The following is a 25,771-nucleotide window of genomic DNA, read 5'->3' on the forward strand; positions in this document are numbered from 1 at the left end:
ACTTGTCGCTAAAAACGTCACAAGTCGAAAAATTTGTGAAAGAGAAAAAAGGGTCACAAGTGAAAATAACAAATGGCAGGCTGGAAAAAGTAACTAATGAAAAGCCAGCTAGTAAAACTAAATGCCAGCGCAACAGCTTTGCAAACTTGATGGCCACACAAATACCCTTTTCAAATAAGCCTACTTCTTTCTGTATTCTGTTTTCTCTCTCTCTCTCTCTCGCTTTCGAAATGACTCAGCTGCTATTGCTTTACAGGGTATGACGTAAAAAATAAAACTAAAACAAAACTGTGGGCCCAACAAAATTGCAAAAAAAAAAAAAAGGATATTTGTAAACCAGCATAAAAGTGGGCGTGGGCAGAGGCGGGGGCGGGGGCAGCAACAACGAGCAACTGTAACTGTAACTGAAAATGTAACGGAGCAAAGGCCACATGCAGCAAAGCAAGGAAGTGGGTCAGTTGAGGTGGCTTCAGCGTTGGCGCCGCATGTTGGCAACATGTCAAACAAGCCAGGTAAACACACACCCCCTAACACACACACACACACACATAGAGAGAGTGTAGTATACATGCATCAAAGTAATTAATATCCCTTCAAATGTTACATGCACTAATTACAACAACAAACACAACAAAAACAACGACGACGAAGACGACGACAAGATTAGCAAGAAAGATTTGCCGACATCTAAATACTCTGAATAACTGAATATATTTGATTATTTTGTATAGTACAAATAACAAATAGCTATATTTATATATAATATAACAACGAATATGCATGATATAATTATACACATATGTATATTATGTACAGTGGCGTGAAAGTCTGAAAACATGTTTGCAGCTACTGAATTTGGGTTCGCATAATAAAATTATCAGTAAAGTAAATGAGTCCAAATTTTTTGTGATTATTCTTTGATATTTATTAACAAAATCTTATACAAAATATACCAACAAAATTTAATTGGTTTATTTAAGAAATAAAATACAAAAAAAACTCGCATGTACTCAGTTATGCTCTTTTTGAACACTTTTCAACAATCGTTTTTTTTTAATACTTGGTCCATAGACCGATATTTGTATTAATATACAGATACGGCACTACATTCAAAATATTTTTTAAAATATACCAAATTTGGCAAACCACAAATATACTGAAATATACCAAATATTATTTTTTGGCATACTTATGCATTGCTCTACTCAAAATATTCCTTTGAGTGCAAAATATACCAAATACAGTACAATACTGAAAATAAACCACAGGGGGCAAAATATATTAAATTGTCAGGCAAAGCAAAGCGCTTTTGCCCATACGATAGTATTTCTTTAATAATTTCTACAGGAATCATAAATTTTCAAGGAAAATATTTTAGAATAAGTTGTTTTTATATCGATTTAGATATTTGAAAAGTTAAAGCCTTACATATGAATGTATTCATATATTGCTCCATCTCTAATTAGTCAGAACTTTTTCAAGTTGTGCACCATGATGCATTACCTAATGAGGCACAGCCTTTTTGGGGCAAGTGTATATAACAAGCAAGTTGAGACGAAATTATAAAACAGCTCAGCGACATCTCGAATAAATATGTGTGTTTGTGTGCGTGTGTGCGTTTTCAAGGTCATTACAGTGTGCGTTACATGGCAATTTTCGTTGATGTTGCCGTTGTAATTGCTGTGCACTTTTGTTATTTTGTTTTGTTTGCTGTTGCATGGCAGCCACAAGCCTCAACACAACTAAAAAAGAGGTGAAGAAGACAGAGTTTGAGAATGAGCTTGAGAAGAGGCGTTCTCAAATCGCTTTGGCTTAAAATCTCATAAGGAAAACATCTTCCAATTAGGCAAGACTGCGAAAAATCTCGGCGAGTGTATGCACTTGCCATTCGCCATTCGCCATTTGCCACTTGCTGCTGGCTGCTGTCTGCTTGCTGCCTTATCAGTCGCAACTTGAGGTAATGAGATTGCAAGGGGGCGTTGCCACGCCTATTATTAATTGGACAACCACACGCAGACAGCGAACGAGTGAGAGAGAGAGAGAGAAGGGAGCAAGAGTGTACATGGAAATTTGCATTTAATCAGGAGGTGGCAACGTGGCGTATGCGTGATATCGCATGTCGTTGCGTTACGTATACGCAATGTTAATAAGCGTCAAGGAGCAGCTACCTTTGCAGTCAATGACTGTTGTCGATTTAATTAATTTGTCATCATTTATTATGCCAAAATACAAGTGCAGCGAGAGCGAGCGAGAGAGACGAAGGTAAAGAGTAAGTGATAAAAAGTGCTGACTGCTGATGGCGGCGCAAATGTCAGCAGTTGTTGCAGTAACTGCAAACAACAACGACAGCGAGAAAAGAAATTGCTTTTTAACACAGACCGAAAGAGAGAGAGCAAGGGAGAGAAACTAAAAGTGCGAGTGGTTGCAGTCGAAGTTGGAGGCACAAAGTGCGGGTCAAAGATCCAACCTCTGCTCGCCTTTAGCGAGATGTGTCACACCACATCTGCGCCTCGCTCTTCGCTCACTTAAGTGTGTGCAGCAATCGGGACATGCAGGACATGTGGAGCACAAGGAGGAGAAAGAGAGATGAGGGCAGCAGGAGCATGTGCTGAAAGGGTCGCAAATGTCTGCCCAAACGTTGACTCACGGCTCGCACACGGGTTTCAATTTACATTTACGTTGATTTTTTTGTTAAATTGAGTTTGACTTTCGTTGTCGTTACGACAACAGCAACAACAGAAACAACAACAACTGCGACAACAACGACGACAAGTAGCAAAAATCAACATTGACAGAGACACAGACGGGGAGGGAAAAGGCAAGCATTGGAGGGGGATTTAGTGTCATCAGCGAAGCGTAACCAGAAAACAAATAGGATGCAAGGACGCTGGGATAAGTAAATGGACAGAAACTGAGGTTGCAACCGACCAAGCGACCAACCAACCCACAGCCAAAGTAAACGAGCAACAACAAGGAGAAAGAGAAACGAAAGGAATGGAAGAAGCTGCTTCAGATTGTGCAAACGAGCCATACTTAAAACGCATTTCCGATTCAAATGGCCAAAAGCTTTCCACTTCCCCAATCACAATCCCAAACGCAAACGCAATCGTTTTCTCATTTTCATTTTCTAGCATATTCTACTCATGATCAGAAAACAGCACAGCACAGCTCAGCGTACAAAAATAATAAACAACAATCAATGCGAAATAATATTTTACCTCGCAATTCACTGTGTCAATATTTGCCTACCAGAATGTCATAAATATGTACATCAATGGACTCTGATCTGGTCAAGTCCGAGGTTGTCACGGAGAACAGAAGAACAATAGGGTAGTTGGATCCCAAGCTAACGGGTCATCGATGGCAATGAGATCGCAGATACCCTTTCCAAAGAGGGGATAGGACTCGATATCAGCAATATACATAATGCGATATCCCTTAGATCTCCTGGTAGATAAATTAAAGTACACGCTAAGCGTCAGTAAGACGAGAGCTAGCGCTCTATAGACATCAACTTAATCAAGTACCTTATGCAGCACGAATAGTGATCAGTGTAGGAAATGTAACGATTCCGGAGTTAAGAAAATACTGGAGCATCTTCTCTGTGAATGTTCAACGATATCTCGACTCCGGCTGAAATACCTCAAGTCGCTGTATCTAAACGATCTTCGTGACGTTTCAAGGCTACCACCCAGGATGTTGCTGGCTCTTACCAATGAATGCATCCACACTGTGGGACTTTTGAGACGAAGCCAAATTATACCGTTACAGTTATGAACCTCCAGTGATCTATGCTTCGCCCCTCCTAGAGGTTCTACTAAAATTTAGTGCCACAAATAATATCCGATTCCTCTATTTGACTTCCTGCTACCTATTTAATTCAACTGATCTGGTGTCTTTCTTTCTAAAGCTTATTTCTTTACCTATACAATTAAATGTACCTTTTGAAAACTTTGTTTTTGCCCTTTGCTAGCATTTAATTACATCTAGCTAAAATAACATATAAAATAACTACACTGAAATAATAACAATTTCCTATTCAATTTTGATTCTTTCTTTGCTTTTCCCTTACGTATTCCGCTCCTAGAGTTGCTCGCAGCAGCAGCTACAAGACTCCTGAAAGATGTTGCCACACAGGGCGAAGCAACGACATGCCAGCTGCCGCTTCATCGTTAACTTATGCTTCGCCTGCACGCGACACCAACTGCAGCTTAGTTGATTCACTTCTTTCATGTTCACTCGCCGCTTTAACATTGCGAATGCCGTGCGCATCATGCGACGATAGATCCTCGGTTGTCCATATTGCATCATCACTCGCAATTTGCGTTTCGCCATCTGCAATTGCTGATGACCTGTCTTTGATTTGTGCAACTGCTTAAGGGACACGTCAAGCAGTTGCTTACTCCACCAACGGATCAAGCGTCGTTGGCTCCTTTTTTTCATTGCCCTGAACGTCTTGCGAGCTTGTTTCTCCTCAACCTCATCATCTCCGACCACCGTCTCATCACTTGAGTGATCACTTTCCATTTCCTGCTCCTCGTTCGCTGTCTTCCCTTCACAAACTCGACAATCAGTCGCCGAGGCAGCGGTTGTGTGAAACAAACACTCGACTGAGGCCCAAGAGCGTTTCATACAGCTTTGGTACAATTGCAAGTATTTCCTATGCCGCAGCTCCATCGATGAGTTCCATTTCGTTAATACTAGTTTTCGTCGTCTGTTGCAATTCGCCAAAAGTTCTGCATTATCGCAAATCGGTTCTTGATCTTTTTTTGTATAATCGCCGCACATCCGACGCTGCAATTCAGCGATCGTCTGACGCACTCGGTTTACACAAATTCGACTGGACAATTGGCGCTGTTGTTGACGCCGGCGCTTTTCTTCCTCGCGTTTCTTTTGCTCTTCGTTCTGTTGGCTCAGGAACATCTTAACGAGCTCAAAAGTGCGTGCCTTATTCACCTCCTTAGCAGTTGGCTTCGCTGGGGTTAAATCGGTGAGCAGTTGTTGGTATTTTTCCACACATTGACGCACCTGTTCTCCAGCTGGTTGTCGCTCTGCGCGTTTTGCTTTAACTACCAGAGATTCCGGCTTGGGATCCTCCCTGATTTCGGTATTATCCGGATGCTCTTCGCAACGACGTCGACAGCTGCACAAAGACTCTTTACTAGTTTTGCCTATCGTTGGCTCCTCGTCTCCTTTGGGATCCAGGAAACGCACCCGGTGTTCACTACTTGAGAGCTCCGGAGGGGAAGATTCTTCAGTCATTTTATCAGTCCTTATCTCCGCGTCTATTTTCGGATCCAGGAAACGCACACAATGGTCGCTACTAGAGAAATCCCGAGCGGGAATATTGTTATAATTATGATGCCGAGCTTTGGAACGCCGATGAAAGCTGAGCGAAGGTGCTTCAGTAATATCAGTGAATCTTCCTGAAGTGATTGCCACTGGCTCCTCGTTTGTTTTCTTTGAGGACATAGCGAAAACCTTCGAGATCGGTGGATTAAAGAACAGCTTTGACTGCGGCTGCATCTCCTCCTCATTGTCAATATTAGAAACTCCCACCTCAGCCATATCCGATGATAATCCATTACAGCCACAGCACGCCAGATCTGAGGTAGAACTATTCTTGGTAGCCGACGACAGCATAGCATCGAGGCCCGCCTCCATCCGTGCGGTATTCAGCTCTTCATTGCCTGGCGCATGTAGCCATTGCAGCATCTTGTTACGTGCTCTGATCTCCTTCTTCAGCAGCTTCTTCAGCGCTACAATCTCGAGGACCTTCCGCTGGCAAACCTTCAATCTACTGAGTTGCTCCGATACCTGTCGCTTGAAACGCACTTGGTGCGATGGCACTTGAAAAACGGATTCATTTTGCACCCTAGACAACTGATCTAGAGCAGTCTCTGAAGGATTCTCTATTCGCTCTTCTTGCTGCTGCTCTCGCTTCTCCATTTGTTGCTCTTCTCCAGTTTTTGGTACGGATTTCTTGTTATATTCCTGCCATAACTTCTTACTGGTCTTGCGGACTACACCGGGGTTTTTCCATTGCGTATTTAATAGCGAATAACCATCGTTGCATAATTCCTCTTTTTGCCCATCTTGCTTTTCCATGTCGCGTTCTGCTTTTTCTTTTTCCCTTGCTATCTTCTCTATTTCAAGTTCTCCTCTTCGCTGCTTTGTTGCTCCATCTTTTCTTTTTCTTTCTATCTTCTCGACTTGGTGACCTTCAAGTTCCTCTTCCGTTTGTCTTGCCATTCGATCTGCTTCTAACTCTTGCCGATCTACATTGCTACCTATGAGCTTCTCGAGTTCGTCTCGCTCTCTTTTAAGCAACTCTTCTTCGCGTTGATGTCTCAGTCTTCTGCGCTCCACTTTCTTCAGACGCTCATCAATGTTCCTCAGTTCTTCGGCATCGCGCTCGGCATCTTTTCTGCGTTTTTCACGTTGCGCTTCAAACATTTCCAATTCATTCATTAATTCAGATCCCTTATATTTATCGCATTCAGATCGCTGACGATCACGTTCTTCTTGTTCTCTCAGGAGCTTGTCCAACTCTGCAGTCAAGTTGCGCTCTTTCTTATCGAGTTCCGCGATTCGTTGTTGCCTCATTAGAAACTTCATTTGCCGAAGTTTTTCTTGAGAATCCCGTTCCATAACTCCAATGCTAATATCCTGAATCCGTTGCTCCGAGCTTTTAAGTTGCTTGCGTCTCTTCATGATCTCTTCACAGACGGAGTTTTTTCGCCTGTCTCGGGTGGTTGTTTCACTCTTGTTAATCGTAGCAATCCTCTGACGTCTTCTTTCCTCCTTGCGGCTCCTCTTCAGCTCTTCCTCTTGACGCTGCATCTGCTCATCCCAAGACACTCCAACTCGTCCTCCTTGTTGCTCAGACTTTCGGCGCTCAAGACGAAGTCGCTCCTCCTCGCGTCGCTGTTGCACCTTAATCAGCAGCTCGTTGTGCTCCCTCTCGTTTCGGATGCGTCCTTTCTGCAGCTGCAGATCCTCAAAGCGCCTGTCTTGAACTTCAGTTCTCCGCTGCAGTTCTCGCTTCCGTTCCCGTTTGATGCGCTGCTCTCGTTCTTCGGTCTTGCGTCGCTCGATCATCTGCATTTTGAGGTCTCGTTCCTGAAGATCACGCTCAGCTCGTGCTGCTTGAGGAGCAACGGAAGCGCATGATGCTCGCGAATCCTTTTGTTGTATGGTCATTGTCCGTTTGCCGGGCTCAATCTTTATGGTGACGACATCGTCATTCAAATTGATTTCCATTTCACTTTCTAGTTTTTTCACATAGAGTGGAACCACCTCCGAACTAGCCGTTGAGGGCTCCGGTACCCGCACCTCTATGGGACTGCCAAGTGGCTCCATGTGGGAGTTTTTCTTGCTGCGAGCTTCGGTTCCCTGTCGCCTTTGCCGATGGTTGTAATCCTTGAGCACACAACGCACATCTCGATTGTAATTGCTGACGACGTTGAAAGGAAAGGAGAGCACATTTTCCCTTTTGAGCTGCGCCATCATCAGCACAATAAGACAGTTGCGCGCTAACTTCTCCTCCGTGGAGGTGCGCCATAGAATACTTAGCCACTTGGCGCACAGCTTGTGATCCCTCATCTGCGAATGCTGTGAGACGAGCGCCTTAACAACATCCACGTGCTTCCTAAAGTTGCGATCCAATTGTTCGTCTGATAGTCCTCCATTCAGTGTGTAATCGGTCTTCGCCGGCAACGTTCGTGTTGCCGTAGCACTAGAATCGTTGTTCTTGTCGTTTGGGTTCATGAAGGCAAACTTCAATTGAGCTGTGAATAGTGCTATGACTGTAATAGGGTTAGGCTGAAAACAGTCTGACGGCCTTAACAAGGTAAGCACAGTCTACTGGGGTAGTAAACGTAATCCAATGCGGAAGAAAGTCCGAGCTGTTGATGTTGTAGTCGGGAGATTTGCAAGTGGAGGACTTTTAACAAATAACATTTCATCCTGTTTACAGCACAACGGAAACTTCTTAATATTCCATAGCAAAAAGAGTTTAATATCAAGTTAGAGGACAATTTCGTAAGCGAGTATTGCGAAAGCCTTAAAATTTCTGAGAAACTAAGCAATATGAATCTAAAGAATATCAATATCAATTCATTGACTCAACTTTTAACAATTAAACATTTCCCTCTGCCCCTAACGCATCTCTCTGAATACGCCATAGATCAAAAACATTTAATATCTAGTTAAAGGACGATTTCTTCGATTATTTCACTGACCTCGGCCGAAAGACGTTCTCGTTCTCGGGTCTGCTGTCTATTTTGGGGTTAACTAGAGCTAGGATTTGACAGGCTCGGCAAAAACAAATTGCTGATGTGGGCGTTTGAATGAAAATGCGTTTAATACACCAAATCAAATTAATAAAGTGCTAAAAGTTTGAGCCGAAAAGTCTTTGGCAAGTATTCGACTACAGGACGCCACGCCTCCAATTTGCCTCGTCCATCATTGTTCATCAGTGTCAAGCACACACACACACACACACACAGTCCAAAATATACTCGTTGTGTGTGTGTGTGTGTGCATGTCAATTATAATGGCTATTTGGCTGTCTGCGTGGATTTTATGAGCATATGCTTGTCGACAGGGACAGGGACAGAGACAGGGGAGTGTGCATGGGCGTGTCAAGCATTTATAAACGTTTTCATTATAATTACAATATTATTATCATTGGGTGCAGACAACACACACACACACACACACACACACACACACACACACACACACACACACACACACACACTGTCACACACTAGGATATTACGAATGGGGATGGCACAGCGAAAGAGGAAAGCGGGACAATGCCACAGTTGGGAGTTTGAAGTCGGGAGACCTCTCCCTGGGCCCTCCTTAATTGAGTGTTGGCCATTTTGATAATAATTAATATTTAAATCCGTTTTTAAAAGCCATTTTAGAGCGCAGGCATTAGCCGTGGACTAAGTTGGCTTTAGGCTGCAGTCAGCCTTAGGCTTTAGGGACTACGCCAGGACTTGGCTGTCTGTATTTGTTTGGCCCCGTCGAGTCAACCCGGAAAACTTGGCCAAAGTTGCCAACAACTTTCGAGCTGTCCCGCCGTCCATCCGTCTGTCTGTCTGACGTCCGCTGACTCGCACGTAGTTTGGCCATAACTGTTGAGCTATTGAAATCTCAAAAGGCACTCGAAAGTTGCGCAGCAACTGGCAGCATTCATCCCCAGCTCTGAAGGACATTCAATTACGACTGACGACGAGTCCGGCAGTCATTCACTCAGTCACTCAGTCAGTCAGTCCGACAGCTGAGCCTGAGTCTAGTCAAATGGAGTGTAGCAAGTCCAAATCAGCGCTCATTAGACTACTGCAGCAACAGCAGCAGCAGTATAGCCCAAGACAGTCCTGAGTCCTTTTTAATATACCCTGTGCACGACAAGTCTCCAGAAAGGGTTCATCAATCAAAGAGTTAGTGCTTCCAATCCATAATTTACAGGGCATTGCAGCAGCGAGCATCGAGCTCGAGTTTTCTCCATTGCTGCTTTGCTATTTCCCAACTGATTTATTTGATTTGATAAGTCTTGACGCAAATGTGTTTCATTTACCAACCACTCGCACTCTCCGTATCTCCTTCCCATCCGAACCGACCACGTCAAAGCTATCCTCAATAGAGGTGCAAGTCCGACTCTGACTCCGAGTCCGAATCCGAGTTCTGTGTTCATGGCCTTTCGCATTCACAGTCACTTGTCGTTTACAATTTGAAATCTGAGTCTGACTGAAAGGGTCAAAACAGGACAACAAAACGAAGGGACAGCTCCTTTGGTCATTCGATATGCGCTTAGCCCACAGACTATACTTAGTATCCTTTCCATCACTCTAGCCTATCCTAGGGCAACCGCAATTCGTTTTGAGAGCGAAATACTTTGTGTGGGTTGCGAGTCAAAGGTCATATCGATGGCGGGAAGCAAGCGATTCGACATTAATTATGCGTGGAAAAACAAAACAAGAAAAACTGTCCACGCTTCTAGTACGAGGTCTTTTGACAAAGCTCCTCAATTGGCAATAATTCCCACTGCCATTTCTGTGAGACTAATTAGCGTAAATTATATTAGTTGAATGATTGAAGGTTTGCTGCAGCAGAGGAAGAGACAAAAATAAATCGAAAAAGAGAAAGGAAATCGGTTGGGTGGATGGGATGTTTTCAATTGATTGCAGCTTTAAGGCCAGAATTGTCATTGTTGCTGAATTGAAACAGCAATCGGCATTTCATTTCGGCGTGTTATCGATATGTTTTGCTTACACAAAAGCAGACTTTGATTGATTGATTGATTGAGCTCCCCCCAAACACACCTAGTTATCCGCACTTAAGATGAATGGATGAGACGATGCCAAATACATAACATAACATATACATATATATCTGAATGTGCAACTTCCTTTTGCCCTCTTCCTTGTGGCTTATATACTGGTCAATCAAGCCCGATCCATCCGTTCGCTATAAACAGCAACAGCTTCACGAGAAGCGCAATGCTGTTGCCGTCTTCCTTTTAACTTGACATTTATCGCTTTATACGCATTTCCCTTCTCCGCCTGTCACTCAGATTGTAGCTCCCCAACTCCATTTCCATCTCCGACTCTGACTCCTGCTCTTGTCTGTCTGTTAGTTTGACATGTTTGTTATGTTTATAGGACGATATATTTACCAACTTAATTGGTAGTTATAGACGTTCAAATAAAATACTAAGGCGTAGAGCAGCATAGCAAAAAGAATCAGTCCAGCGAGCAGCTCACAAAGGAGCGGTTCAATGGAAACAAAGTTACTAATTAGGCTGGGCAAACTACCCTAAATTATGTTTGTAACATGAGTTTCATTTGAAACAACTCTAATTCTAAGATACAAAGATGTAAAAATGCAAAATGAATTAATATTTTCCAAAGTAAAGTATAATAAGGAATTGAACTTTTAGATGTCTAAATATGAAATAAATAAATATTATATTAAATTATTAATATATTAATATATTACTATAATAATTTATTAATATACCAATATACCAGTATAACAATACACTCAAATACTAATTAATATACTGATATACTAATATGCCAGAATTCCAATATACTAATTTGTGATTATACTAATATATTAATATACTAAAATACTAATATTCTGATACATTAAGTTACTATCAAATATACCAATATATTAATATACCATTTTACAAAACAGCATTTTCTGATATACTAGTAAACAAATATACTAATATATTGACATACTAATATGCAAAAATACCAATAATTAGTATATTCGAACAAGTATACTAATATACTATTATTCTAAGGAGCATTTTCATATTACCCCACTTTAACCGCTTCAAAATCTGAGCTGCTCCTGTCTTTTAGCCTGGATGCGAGGAGGATACCTTGGTCCAGTCCTGAGGCAGGCAAATGATTGTCAATGTTTCTCTCTACACACACTGTGCGAGTGTGTGTGGGTTTGTGTTGTCGTATTAGTTCCAGAGTCTTTATGGCATTCTTTGTGGCGGCTGTTTAATTGATGGGCCCCTGTTGTTCAAATCATAAATCTCACTTGTTCTTCACTACAACAACAGCAGAAGAAGCAAAAACAACAACAACAATGCAAATGCGAATGCGAATGAGAACAATAAAAATCAAATCAAATTTGATACAAAATTAAATAAACTTGGGCTTCCCTCAGCTGCTGTTGCTGTTGCTGTGGCTGCTGTTTTGCCTCCTGCGAATATTTTTGGTAGTTGCATACCCTGCACCACTGGGCTTGACGCAGGGTCGCATGCTGCAGCCGTCGCGTATGTGACAAGGTGTCTTGTGCTGCCTTTTGAAGGGTATCTGCGCATCTTGCTGCATCTCATATTTTTTGCATTTTCTCTCTCTCTCTCTCTCTCTCTCTCATTTTGGTATGTAGCAAGTTGTAGCCGCAGCTGGCACGAAAAATGCTGCCAACTTTTGGCCAAGAATCCCCCCTGCCCCCCTGCCCAGCTGTCTTCCACTCAGTCTGTATCCCCTGCAGCATCCTGCTCTCGTGTCTCGTGTCAGTGTCTCTCTGGCCATGTCTGTCCGTCCGTCCATCCGTCCGTCTGTCTGTCTGTCTGTCTGACTGTATCTTATTTAATTTGGCAGACTGGGAACTGAACAAGAGACGATGGGGAAAATGCCGCCGCATGTTCGTTGACTTTATTTGCTGTGTGTAATAAAATTAAAGCCCTTTAGCTATTGTACTTTCGACAAAAGGAAAAACAAAACAACAAGCTGCTGCTGTTGCTGCCTCTGAATAAAAAAAAACCGACGGGAAACGCAAAAGAACAAATTGTAGCCGCATCACACACACACACACACACACACACACACACAGGATGTAAGGATGTCAGAGAGGAGTGGAGACTGACAGCAACAGTGAGAGCTGCGAGAGCGAGAGGAGCCAACGAGCCATGAATGTTGCTCTTAGTTGTGGATGTGGCCATTAAGTTGGCCTTTTTATAGTCCTAGTTACATGCTTCTGAGCCGCAATCAGCAGAAGCAGGAGCAAAAGCAAAGAAGGGAACCACAGCCAAGACGGGACGACGCCGATTGAAACTTGCGTCTGAGCCGCAGCATATTGACGCTGTCGAGAAGCGAGTTGCGAGCTACGAACTGCGAACTGCGAGAGATGTTTCGCCTTGTCCTACAACTAGTTTTGTATACGAGTATGTAAGTATCTTTTTACGCTCCGGTAATGAACTGTAGCCTAAGCACAGTCTTTAGGCATCATCCCGCAGTCGAACCCTTTCTCTTCTATTTGCTGAAATATTTATCACACATTCCCAGAGATTGCCATAATCGAGTTGCTTTATTTGCATTTCATTACAATCTCTCCCGGTTGTGAGTTTTGAAATCTCAAGAGAATAACATACTACTTATAGAAGAACCTCAAGGGTTCTTCTATAAGTAGTATGTTATCGCAACAAATTCCCACTCAAAAAATCCTTCTGATCTAGAAACGCACAAAATAGTTCAAAAAATATTTTTACAATCAGCTAAGTTTCGATCAGCAATGGAATATTATATTGGTGGGTTTTGCTAAAATATCATGCTCTTCACTTAATCGTATCGTAATGCGATAGTAAAATAAATTCATAAGATTATAAATATGAATTTGTTGTTCTTTAAAACTTAACCAAGTAGAAAAGAAGTCAATTCCCATTGATCATTCTTAAAACTTGGATCTTAAGAACGCTCTCATAATGGGACATAAAATATACAAAAATAATGAAATATTATTTGTAATGAAACTTCAAATGTTTTCTGATAAATGTTCTGTCAATTCCCACAGAACATTCTTAGAATTGGGATAATAATGTGACATAAAATATACAAAAATAATGGAATATAATTTGTAATGGAACTTACCCCCACAATGATCCTTGAAGTCGTCGCAGCAGTCGCCGAGCTTGAGGCAGGCGTGATCGCAATAGCACGGCTTATCGCTGAGGTCCTCGATGATGGCATTGATGGGCGCTTTCTGCACCACGCACGACGAATCGCGGCCATTGCAGCAGAGCTGCGCTTCTCGACAGGAGCCGCCCTCGGCCAGAGGCAACGAGGAGAAGCCCATTGCCAATGCCAATGCCAATCCTAGCCAGGCGTCTGCTGCCAGCCACTTCATCATCTTTAGAGCCATTTGGGATTGGAATTTGCGCGTTTTTCGATTTACACTCGCGATATATTTGGCTATAGAGAGACACACACACATATATAGATATATACAACATATATTCGATAGTGTCGAAAGCGATTAAAGCTGACACACACACCGACACCAACACCAACACACACTCAGGCAGTGTGTGAATGCAAATGCAATTTACGCCGAAAAGCGGAAATTAAAACTAAAATTGAATTATGGCAATTGTGTGCCAAGCGGCACAGTCGAGACTATCGAGATATGGTAACGTGAGGGGATAGGTTATAAAAACGACACGCAAGACCCCGAAAAAAAACACACTGAGCGAAAAACGTGCAACGAAATATGCAGCACAATCGAAGCGAATTAACACAAAAATCCAATAAAAACAATAGAATAAATAATGCTGCTAATATTGCCAAATTGGCACAATCGACCTATTGCGATTTGTCAGTGTAAAAGACCCAAAAAAAAAATAAGGAAAATATATAGAACAGCAAAAGCATAGCCGATATTCGGTATTAGCCACATTAGGGAGCCAGGTGGAGGAACGCACAAATATGAACTGAAAACACGGCAAGCGGAATCAAAGTAGGTCGAAGTACGAATTGAACTGAACACGGAGACGGAGAAGCAAGAAGGAGAGGGAGAGGGGGAGCAGAAGCAAGAGTTGAGCACTAAGCACCGAACACTGAAGCACTAAGCACCGAGAGCTCAGGAGCCTGATGCTAAATCAAGTGCTGGAGACAGGTGAAGAGCAGAGAGCGGAGGGCGGAGTGCGGAGTGCGGTGATTGGGCACTGAATGGGGGAACGGAAGCAAGGGCTCGAGATGTTTTGCATAAAATATTGAAGCAAGTGGCAACAATGAGGAGGGAAGTCAAAGGCGGAGCCAGTTTCGATGGCATTCGACGGCCGTTTGCCATTTTCCCCAGGACAATAAAACAAAGACTTCAATTTTCATAAATCGTTGCGACAGACGGGACGGACGACGAATCGTAAGACACTCCAGAATTTATATTAACAGCTTGTGGCAAAGAAGAAGAACGGCCTGACAGAGGATCAATAAGCTGCAGGTGAATGCCGCAATGACTAACAGACTCACTTTTCAGTTACTCGGGGTGTCAGATGTTCCTGATTTCGAATTTCACACAACGTCAATCACTCTATTCACTAGACTGCTTTTCGATAATCGATTACAACTAAATATGTTATATTGCACTAAATTCGTCCATGATTAGGGTTTTACAAATTTAAAATGGACATGGAATAATTTCGTAATTTAAAAATATTGGATAAGCGTTTACCAAACTTCATTATTTTTGAGCGAAAGATGAAACTCTAAAATGAAGCTCATACATTAAAAATTCGAACTCTAAAAATTGAGTGAAAATATACAACTAAAAAATTATATTATATCTAAATTAAAGCTGAAGGCAAAATATAAGGTATACCTTTATACTGATTAAAAATAATAATAATTAATTCAAATTAGAAAATTATTTATTAAAAGCTTACCACTTTTGAGTATGGATTTCAATTCAAATTCATATTGCACTGTATTGAAACACTCAAAAGAATGTAAATAGAATCAGAATCAAAAGCGAATCACACGTGAAAAGAACGAAAAGGAAGTAGAAGGAAGCCAAAACGAAGATGAAAAGCTCGTAACCATTTTGACAGCTGCCGTCATCAACAACAACAACAAGAGCAACAGCAACAGCAACAACAACAAATGCAAATTCCAATTCTCAAATTCACATTTCAGATTGCGAATCGGACTCGGGATTGTTTCCTTCTCTCTCGCACTTTCCTTTTTTTCTCGAAGCACATGAAATATTTGACGCGATAAAAGCATAAAGAATAAACGGCAACATGAACGTGAACTAACACGAAACGTCAGCGTCGGCGTCAACGCTAACGTCAACGTCAGCGTCAACATGAAGCTTAATACGTTAAACGTAAACGTTAACGTAAGCGGCACCGCAACACAAAGACAGTGCACAAGTTTAAAGAGGACCATCAAAAAAACAAAAAAAAAGCACACGAGAACAAAAAAATAAAAGACAAACAAAGCAAACTAAATTTCCGCTTTAGGCGCAGCATTGTTGCGCCCTCTCACTCTCTCCGGCACAACAACAAGCCTCGCTCGACTGTGTGTATGTGTGTGCTTTGCTGTATTGGTGTTTGTGTGTGACAGCACGCGACATAAATGTTCTTTAATGATTAATAACTTTTTTCACTCCTTTCTCGCACACGCGGATGTTGCCGCCAAAGCGAAAGCCAAAGCCAAAGCTTAAGCCAAAGCCAAACGCGGTTTCTGTTTCACTTATCAAACAAAACAAAAACAAAAAAAAATGGACGAAACAGCGCCAGCAACAGCAGCTGCGACGTGGCCTCAAAATAAAAATCCAATAACCGCGAAAGCCAGCAACAACAAGAACGAACACAACGACGATGATATTAACACTAAAAACAACAACAACAACAACGAGAATAGTTAATACGAAGAAGACACAGTTATTTTGCTTAGACTCCACACGTGTGTGTTGACAATTTCTGCTTACGCTTATTTTCGTCGAACTGTGTATTTTCAATACCGTTACTTTGCGTTTGCGTTTTTCTGCGATTTAAAGCGCGACACGTGCGAACACTGCAAAAGCCGGCCGACGACTGTGCCAGCTGGATGCTCGTGTGGTGAATTATAAGCTAGAAACACAGGCTCAGCGCGCGCCCTTCGGCTGCAGCCGAGCACAGGCTCGGGTGTTGTTGTGCATGGCTTCGGCTCGCCGTCGCAGTCGCAGCGACTCAGTCTCTGACTTAGCGCCATCTATGTGACAGCACGTGCATTTCTCTGCTTTGATTTGTTTGTTTTGAGTGGGTTAGCAGCCCCTTCCCCTTCCCCACCGCCCCATTTCATTCAACACAAGCGACACCTACAAAAGCCGGCAGTGTGTAGAGTAGTGAGTAACACTTGCATTCTCAGTTCCCCCCTCTCAGAATATAAGAAAAAAAGACAACAAATAAAAAGCACTCTGTGGTGAGTTTTAATGCCCTGCAGCCTACTGACAATGGAAACATTAAGTTTAAAAGGCATCTGCATAGAGTTGTTAATACAATGTTATCACCATCTGACAGCAAACGAAGCCCGTCGGGCCTAGTTTGAAGCGCTAAGCAATGCATACCCTGTACTCGTTCATCTATGGGGTGTGTATTGACGGTTGATTAAATTGTTCAATTCACAAACATATGACATGTGCTCTCTCTTGTGCAGGGTATTTGATAGTCGCATACTCAGCAAGTAATTATGAACTACTGCTGGTCATTGTGGGAAGCGAATAACATGACAAGTAGACCAAATTGCTTTATTTGCGATAATTGCTTGTGATATCTTTGAGCTTATGCTAGAAACGAAAAATATAGTTGGTTCAAATTTTCTTAAAATTTTTTGGATCTAGTAGGCTTTGCCATTGGCATAGAACGAATGAGCCTTGAGAAAGCATCTCTAGAGCTCATTCTGTGTTCAAGTCTCGAACGGGCAACAGCTCCCAAAATTATTTGTGCTAAAAAATATTAAATAAAAATTTCGTCAAAAAAAATTAAAGTGAAAAAAAATAAAAAATTTAAAATCCCAAAATTATTTGTGCTAAAAAATATTAAATTTCGACAAAAAAGAAATTAAAGTGAAAAAAAAAAATTGAAAATTCCTTGCATCTAGTGTGCCTTGATTTTGGATTAGAAATAATTGAATAATAGCAGTCAAGGGATTTTTAGCTATTGTTTTATTAAAATCACAAAAAAAAAAGCAAAACAGTCGCAGCCTTATCCGCCGCAGATGCGTCTTGGAGACAATGATATAACATTCAAGATACATATTCATTAATATTTGATTAGACAGTTCTTGCTCCTGACCCTTCATATATTCAGTAACTGAAGAGAAATAACGTGTGGAGGACTTCATATCCATAGTAGCTACAAAAGCGCCATATGACTTGTTTTGGTTCTTGGACGAGTGGCATACACTATAGAGTGCAAAATATACCAGATTGTCAGCCAAAGCATAAACAAGTAAGTAGGCGTTTTCGCCAATACAAATATATTTATTTAAATATGCAAATTCCTCTTTATTCCTTTATAACATCTTTCTAATTAAAGGATATGTTTGCTTCATGCCAGATTTACATCAAGCAACCCTCGCAACTTCGTTGTAACTGCTTAAAAACATTGATGCTATATGTTCATTGATTGTGCTTATCGATCTAGGCTAGACTAAGCTGCTGGCCAATAGCTGAATTAATTTTTGGCGTATATTCTATTCCCTGGCTATAGTGCGAACAATCTAGAACCAATTGAGAATTGCAACATAATGGATATTTGCTTGGCTGCCTTCGCTGTAGCACCGCCCATTGCAACGGTGGGCAAGGTCAAGGCTGTTGCCACCGTCGATGTTGTCTCTGGCGTGTGCTTGGCAGCGGAGACATTCTCGTATCCCGAAGGAGTATTAATGTTGAAATGCTGCAAATGTCCGCTGTCGGGAAAATCGGTGGCATCATCGAAGCTCTTTATGATCGCGTTGAAGATCTTCTGCTTGAGTCATGAAGACCGAGAATTTAATGTTCAGTTTGTTCAGTTTCAGATTTTCCAGATTACGATTCAAATAAAATTTGTAGCACTTAAACTCAAATCGCAAATATTTTCATTGGGTTTCGGGTTTCCGCAGCTGCTTCCAAGATGCTGGGTAGTCGACTTGGCAATACGCTTTAAATGAGTGCAATGAAGAATAGATAGAATAGAATTGCAACAGGTCATTGTCCCTCTCCGGTAAGAAGAAGCGTTCTCTATTTTGAAGTAGTCGTGATTAATTATTAATTTCAATATTGGTCTTATCGGCAATAAGTGAAATAAAATAAAATAGACATATAAATAAAAGAAATATTCTATTCTGCATTCTCATTTAAAAGTATTTTAAGGTATTTTCCAAACATCATTCACCTCTCCACCATCGCAGTGTTTGGGTACCGAGCCTCATCTGCGTTTTTAGAGGTAATCTGATAATTGGACTTGGGCGTTCTTGAAAACGTTATTACTGTCTTGAAATGAAAATTTCATGGCAATTGAGAGGTTGTTCCACGAACGTACTTGGCTAAAGAATCAGACGTAACCGAAAGCCCGTTTAAGGGAAGATCCTACCCTGTTATGAACCCATTGAGCTGCCCTCGTTAAACGGATGGATGAGTCGGCGTCGCGTGCCCACTTGCACTTGGCAAGCAATGCATACCCTGTACTCGTTTATCTATGGGGTGTGTATTGACGGTTGATTAAATTGTTCAATTCACAAACATATGACATGTGCTCTCTCTTGTGCAGGGTATTTGATAGTCGCATACTCAGCAAGTAGTTATGAACTACTGCTGGTCATTGTGGGATGCGAATAACATGACAAGTAGACCAAATTGCTTTATTTGCGATAATTGCTTGTGATATCTTTGAGCTTATGCTAGAAACGAAAAATATAGAGTTGGTTCAAATTTTCTTAAAATTTTTTGGATCTAGTAGGCTTTGCCATTGGCAAAGAACGAATGAGCCTTGAGAAAACATCTCTAGAGCTCATTCTGTGTTCAAGTCTCGAACGAGCAACAGCTCCCAAAATTATTTGTGCTAAAAAAATATTAAATAAAAATTTCGTCAAAAAAAAATTAAAGTGAAAAAAATAAAAAATTTAAAATCCCAAAATTATTTGTGCTAAAAAATATTAAATTTCGACAAAAAAAAATTAAATTGAAAAAATAAAAAATTGAAAATCCCAAAATTATTTGTGCTAAAAAATATTAAATTTCGACAAAAAAAATTACAGTGAAAAAAAAAAATTTAAAACTATTCGCATCTAGTGTGCCTTGATTTTGGATTAGAAATACAAGAGCTAATAAATTTCTAGTTTTTAAATAGAGGGCTCAATCAGAAAAAGGATAATTTGGAACTCCAACTTATTTTAAATAAATGTAAGTTATCATATAAATAGATACATATTTATATATATATATATACTTTATAGGGTTGGAGATGCCTCCTTCTGTTACATACATTTCCTGCCGCAGAAAATTATAATGCAGGTATAATAAACTGCAATAAGCTAGTTACAAACCAATATTTATTTTCGAAATCAGTTGAATGATTCCATTTAATTGAATGATCAATCAGCTGTCACTGAAAAAACTACAATGCAATGCAAATAAGCGGCAATAAAAATATAAAATATCAAATTAATCTTTATTATACATTTTAAGTATTCATTATGTACGATAAGATTTAAATATTAAAATATTCATAATGATAGTTTTACAAGAAATCCAAACCCAAAGATGGTACACGGTGAATACTCTCAGCTATCAAAAATGCTAGCTTATGAACATATTGACAAACTGCAGTTCCAGACCAATTGTAGTACATATGTGTCATTTTGTACTTGAGTATTTGTATCTTATCAGCATTCAGACCCATGCTGTCGTGCAAAACATTGTAGTTCGTTGGAGAAACAGTACCTTGTTTTATGGCCTGCGAAACCAAATAGAAATCATAACGCTCGGACAAAGTGATAACATCATCAACTATTGTTCCAGGTTCGGGATTGCGCTTATTCACAAAGTAACGTATGTTAATTCTTTTTGTTAAAACAATAAATGCCAAATTGCAACCTTTCTCTCTTCCCGCCGATTTATAGATCTCGTCCAATATTGACTACTTGATTTAGTTGACCATCCCCTACACCATCGCGGAAAAAGAGAATGCGGTCGGGGAAACTCCCATGATGCTCACGATATGCCTTTAGTGCACATGTCATATTCATTAATATTTGATTAGACAGTTCTTGACCCTTCATATGTTCAGTAACTGAAGAGAAATAACGTGTGGAAGACTTCATATCCATAATAGCTACAAAAGCGCCATATGACTTTTTGTTCTTGGACGAGTGGCATACACTATAGAGTGCAAAATATACCAGATTGTCAGCCAAAGCATGCAGCTGCGGAAACCCGAAACCCAATGAAAATATTTGCGATTTGAGTTTAAGTGCTACAAATTTTATTTGAATCGTAATCTGGAAAATCTTAACAAACTGAACATTAAATTCTCGGTCTTCATGACTCAAGCAGAAGATCTTCAACGCGATCATAAAGAGCTTCGATGATGCCACCGATTTTCCCGACAACGGACATTTGCAGCATTTCAACATTAATACTCCTTCGGGATACGAGAATGTCTCCGCTGCCAAGCACACGCCAAAGACAACATCGACGGTGGCAACAGCCTTGACCTTGCCCACCGTTGGAAAGGGCGGTGCTACAGCGAAGGCAGCCAAGCAAATATCCATTATGTTGCAATTCTCAATTGGTTCTAGATTGTTTAAATCATGAATGTTCATAAATGTTCAGTAACTGACGAGAAATAACGTGTTGAGGACTTCATATCCATAGTAGCTACAAAAGCGCCATATGACTTGTTTTTGTTCTTGGACGAGTGGCATACACTATAGAGTGCAAAATATACCAGATTGTCAGCCAAAGCATAAACAAGTAAGTAGGCGTTTTCGCCCATACAAATATATTTATTTAGATATGCAAATTCCTCTTTATTCCTTTATAACAACATCTATCTAATTAAAGGATATGTTTGCTTCATGCCAGATTTACTTCGAGCAATCCTCGCAACTTCGTTGTAACTGCTTAAAAACATTGATGCTATATGTACATTGATTGTGCTTATCAATCTAGGCCAGACTAAGCTGCTGGCCAATAGCTGAATTAATTTTTGGCGTATATTATTGGCCTTGTTCCCTGGTCATAGTGCAAACAATCTTGAACCACTTGAGAATTGCAACAGGTCATTATATTTGCAGCAGTTTCGATACACTCCTTACAGAATATGTGGCCACAGCGTGTTGTGCACGGCTCCCGATGACGCACAGAGTTAAAATTAAGCGGACAATCGTATGAATTCTCCACAACGAATGTGTTTGCATTGTCTATTACAGTTCTACGTGATCGTTTCGGTGGCAATTGTGTCAAATCAATCGGTTCTGCATTGTCAGCTTGGACAACAGGGCGATGAGCGTCACGTCGATTGAATCCGCAAGATTGATGGAACCCTTGATACGATGACATAACACTTCAAAGCCTGAGAAACAAATATATAGAATTAAAATAATTCCAAAAGCAAATGAATGAAAAAAAAATTCGATCATGACTCTGAATCACTTGGCACTTGAATTGGCTTTTCATAAGAAAGCTACCGTCGAGTGTTCTCGACTGCGAGATACCCGCTACCCATTTTGAATAAACGCAAAATATTATATAATTGACTCGGAATCACTTGGCACTTGAATTGGCTTTTCATTAATTTCAATATTGGTCTTATCGGCAACACCAGCCTGATTTTTGTGGCATATAATGGAACTACCTGAAACCGTAAAAGAAATTTGAGTTCTGGTATGATTGGAAATTGTTACTGGTAAATTGGCTCAAACTTTATTAACTCTTTGCTCCTCCCATAGTGTCCTTACACTCCTATAGTCGCACTATCATTGTCCTTCTCCGATAAGAAGAAGCGTTGTCTATTTTGAAGTAGTCGAGGCAAAAATTTGAAACAAACAATTCGATCATGACTCGGAATCACTTGGGACTTGTATAGGACTTTTATTAATTTCAATATTGGTCTTATCGGCAATAAGTGAAATAAAATAAAATAAACATATAAATAAAAGAAATATTCTATTCTGCATTCTCATTTAAAACATTCAAATGAAGGTATTTTCCAACACTTACATTGTACCTCCTCATTAATAGATACTCCAAACATCATTCACCTGTTTATTTTCCACCATCCCAGTGTTTACACTTAACAATTAGATGTGTAATAATGCCTTCAAGCGTTTTTGGGTACCGAGCCTCATCTGCGTTTTTAGAGGTAATTTGATAATTGGACTTGGGCGTTCTTGAAAACGTTATTACTGTCTTGAAATGAAAATTTCATGGCAATTGAGAGGTTGTTCCACGAACGTACTTGGCGAAAGAATCAGACGTAACCGAAAGGCCCGTTTAAGGGAAGATCCTACCCTGTTATCAACTCATTGAGCTGCCCTCGTTAAACGGATGGATGAGTCGGCGTCGCGTGCCCACTTGCACTTGGCATCGCCTTTGGGCCTTGTGGGCGGGGCGGGGTGGTACGGTGTAATGGAACCTAATGCAACACACTCTGTCTCAGTCTCAGCAATGGCCAGACAATGAGTTAAAGAGTTGACACAGTTCCATAGATGTTGCGAGACGGTTGAGCGAATGCATCGAATACGTGGCATACGAGAAGGGAATGGGGAGGGGGATGGTGAGGCATTAGGTAGTCAAAAGGAAGCGAGTGACATTTATGCTGACACCAAAAATCATCATCAACAACAAGCACAACAAGAACAGCAACAGCAACAGCAATAGAGAAGCAGGCGTCGGTCCCGCCGGGTATTCACTCCCTAAATTCCCCTGCTGCAACCCTCTGACCCTCCCTGACCTTTTCTAGCCCTCCACCCCTGCTGCTGCTGCCGCTGCTGCGATGAGGCTCGGGGCCAAGTTGACTCGCAAATATTTGCCGGCTAGGCAAACTTGTGCCATTGCCCCTGGCAGGTTGCAACCGTGTGTGTGTGTGTGTGCGAGAGGGAGCTCGGGAGGAGTCGAAGGCGGAGGCGGTAGTGTTTGGGTGTCGCTGTCGCTGTTGAGTTTGTGTGCGTCGAATTTTCCGCTCCAGATCATCAGCAAAGCGCACGAGTTATGCATGTGTTGCAACCTGGTCCCAGACCAGTCACTCAGTCAGTCAGTCAGTCAGTCAGTGTGTGAGTCACACGTCAGTCACACACCTGGCAACGCAGGGCAACAGCGAGCCCTGCAGTCATTTTGCATTGCATACTTTTAGGCGACGCTTGTTATTTATGCTCGCTCTTGTTCATGTTCTCCTCGGCCGCCACAATGCATTGCATACTTTTGGGCGGCGCTTGTTATTGCTCATGTTCTTCGCTATCGCTGTCGCTGTCGACGTCGACGTCGCTGCCCGCGGCACTCAGTTGGCTACAAAAGGAACAATTAAAAGCAAAGCAACTTGCAAATGCAGCAGCAACAACAACAACGACAACAACAATTGGCCAGCGGCTGCACATTTGCCAACTAATTGAAATGCCCTCGTTCTGTCCACACTAAAAACATCAGCCAACACAAGTTAGAGCGAGACAGCCTAAGCGAGCAGAGTGAGCGAGAGAGGACAACAACCAACAAATGGAATCACATCAAATGCTTTTACTCAATTTTTGAATTTTGTACTAAGCGCCAAGGCTTAGTTGTGGCAATCAATGCAAATCTGCTTGGAAAAGCAATTTTCTTTATTAGGAAAATACAATTCTCTATCGTCTGTCATACCCTGCCATTGGGTTGGTCATTTCGATTCATGCTTACACTTTGCCATCGATCGATTTGTCAGCGTATTCTCAGTTCGAATTGCGGACAAATTGCACTGCACTTATTTTGAGAGATTAACTTCGAAAGCAGCAGCTAAGCTCAGAGTTGCACTTCGCTTCGAACAGCAGAAATATTTACGAAATTATTTTCCCTCTCTCTCTCTCTCGCTTTGAATTCAATTCAATTTAATTCAATATTTACTTATTTATGATTTTTGTTGTGGCTAACAAGTAAGTGGCATGCAGAACAATTCACAACTCACAATTCCCAATTCCTTTGCCCCAAGACAGACGGAAATTTGCATGACAACTGTCCAAGAAAGAAAGAAAGAATGCAGCCTCCTTTGGTGGAAATTTAAAGGAATTCAACTGCTCTCTCTCTCTCTCTATCTCTCTCTATCTCTCTCTCTCTCTCTCTCTGGGCAACTGAAGTAACAAAATCATAAAACAAACTAACATATTTGTTTCTAGTGCTCAAAGAATGCCGTGAAATGAAAGGAATTTACCCAAGGCAGTCTTTGAGATTTCATTTCTGTTGCAAGCTCTTTTTCAAAAAACATTTAATATTTCTGATTGAGCTCTTTAATTGCTTGCAATCTTAATAATAAAGGCAAAATTATTACAGTCATTTAATTAAGTTATTCATATTCGCATATTAAAGTGATTCTTTTGTTCAACATGTTTATTAACATTTTCATTTAACTGGTATACATTTTTAATGCCCTCAAATTTAATGCTTCAATCTGTAAATTATAAGCAGTATATTCCTTAAATATACCTAATTAATATAGACAAAAAATACTGAAATACACTGAAATGCAATAAAAGCTTAACCATGCTATATTATTTTTAAAATATACCAAACTCATATACTGCAAAAGTACTGAAGTATATATTTCATATACCGATATACTGCTAAAATTAAAATATACTACAGAGTAGCAAAACAATTATTCTTATAATATACCAAATTAATATACTGAGGAAAAATACTAAAATATACCATATGCTATATGTGGTATATCGATATACTGTTACATTAAAAATAGAGTAGCCAAAAAACGGAGTATTATACTAGTATTAGTATTATACTATAAATACTATACTATAAATATATTAAAAATACTAAAATCTACTGTAGTGTAGATTTGTATAGTAATATGTATATATAACATAGAAAAGGTGTTATTCTTAAAATATGCCAAAATGTACTAAAGTTTATTTTTATCTTTTTAGTTTTTAAATATTTTCTTTTTCTTTGGTCCATTCTTTTTGATATATTATAAATATTTTCTTTTTCTTTCACCCCTTTAAAATTAAAGTATTACTTTAATATACACCCCACAATTGCCCCATTTACAGGGTATGCAGAGAACTGAAAACTATGCAAGAAGCGAACTCGTATCTGGTTGCAACTGTTGGCAGCTGTTGCAGCTGCTGTTGATGCCGCCCTCGCAGGCCACGTGGCAGTGGCATTGGCTGTTGCCTTGCCTCTTGGCAACATGTGGCATGCGGCATGCGGCATGTGGCAAGCGACAGCGGTGGCGTATTTGAATATCATAAATTTATAAATATCATCAACGAACGCACTTTGATTTCTG

At 40.6% G+C, this 25,771-nt stretch overlaps 2 protein-coding genes and 1 long non-coding RNA gene across 6 annotated transcripts in view; 1 reads left to right on the top strand and 2 right to left on the bottom strand.

The window, feature by feature from the left end:
• The window catches only part of LOC132796304 (uncharacterized protein DDB_G0271670), a 103,062-nt gene extending 86,716 nt beyond the window's left edge, over positions 1 to 16,346 (bottom strand). Inside the window, exons 1-2 of one of the 3 annotated variants that reach the window (XM_060807429.1) lie at positions 16,252 to 16,346; positions 13,413 to 13,733 (exon numbers count right to left, since the gene is read on the bottom strand). In XM_060807429.1, the coding sequence (XP_060663412.1) occupies positions 13,413 to 13,683 (271 nt within the window). In that variant the 5' untranslated portion in view covers positions 13,684 to 13,733; positions 16,252 to 16,346. Of the gene's footprint in view, positions 1 to 13,412; positions 13,990 to 15,918; positions 16,227 to 16,251 lie in introns of those variants that run through there. The other 2 variants (XM_060807430.1, XM_060807428.1) reach the window with 2 other exon arrangements.
• Positions 3,952 to 7,818, bottom strand: LOC132796488 (trichohyalin-like). 2 transcript variants are annotated; one of them, XM_060807672.1, is made up of 2 exons: positions 5,029 to 7,818; positions 4,836 to 4,976 (listed from the first exon to the last, which is right to left on the bottom strand). In XM_060807672.1, exons 1-2 carry the CDS (start codon positions 7,768 to 7,770, stop codon positions 4,953 to 4,955), a joined length of 2,766 nt encoding a protein of 921 aa, XP_060663655.1. In that variant the 5' UTR covers positions 7,771 to 7,818; the 3' UTR covers positions 4,836 to 4,952. The 2 variants fall into 2 exon arrangements, with proteins under 2 accessions (XP_060663654.1, XP_060663655.1); XM_060807671.1 differs by having other exon boundaries at positions 3,952 to 7,818.
• An 832-nt stretch (positions 16,347 to 17,178) lies between the features above and the next one.
• LOC132795743 (uncharacterized) lies at positions 17,179 to 18,040 on the top strand. The gene is made up of 2 exons (XR_009633458.1): positions 17,179 to 17,752; positions 17,840 to 18,040. It is a non-coding gene; the product is annotated as an uncharacterized LOC132795743 (long non-coding RNA).
• Positions 18,041 to 25,771: the final 7,731 nt, after the last annotated feature.

This window comes from Drosophila nasuta, chromosome X (assembly GCF_023558535.2).
Source record: "Drosophila nasuta strain 15112-1781.00 chromosome X, ASM2355853v1, whole genome shotgun sequence".
Taxonomy (NCBI): Eukaryota; Metazoa; Arthropoda; class Insecta; order Diptera; family Drosophilidae; genus Drosophila; species Drosophila nasuta.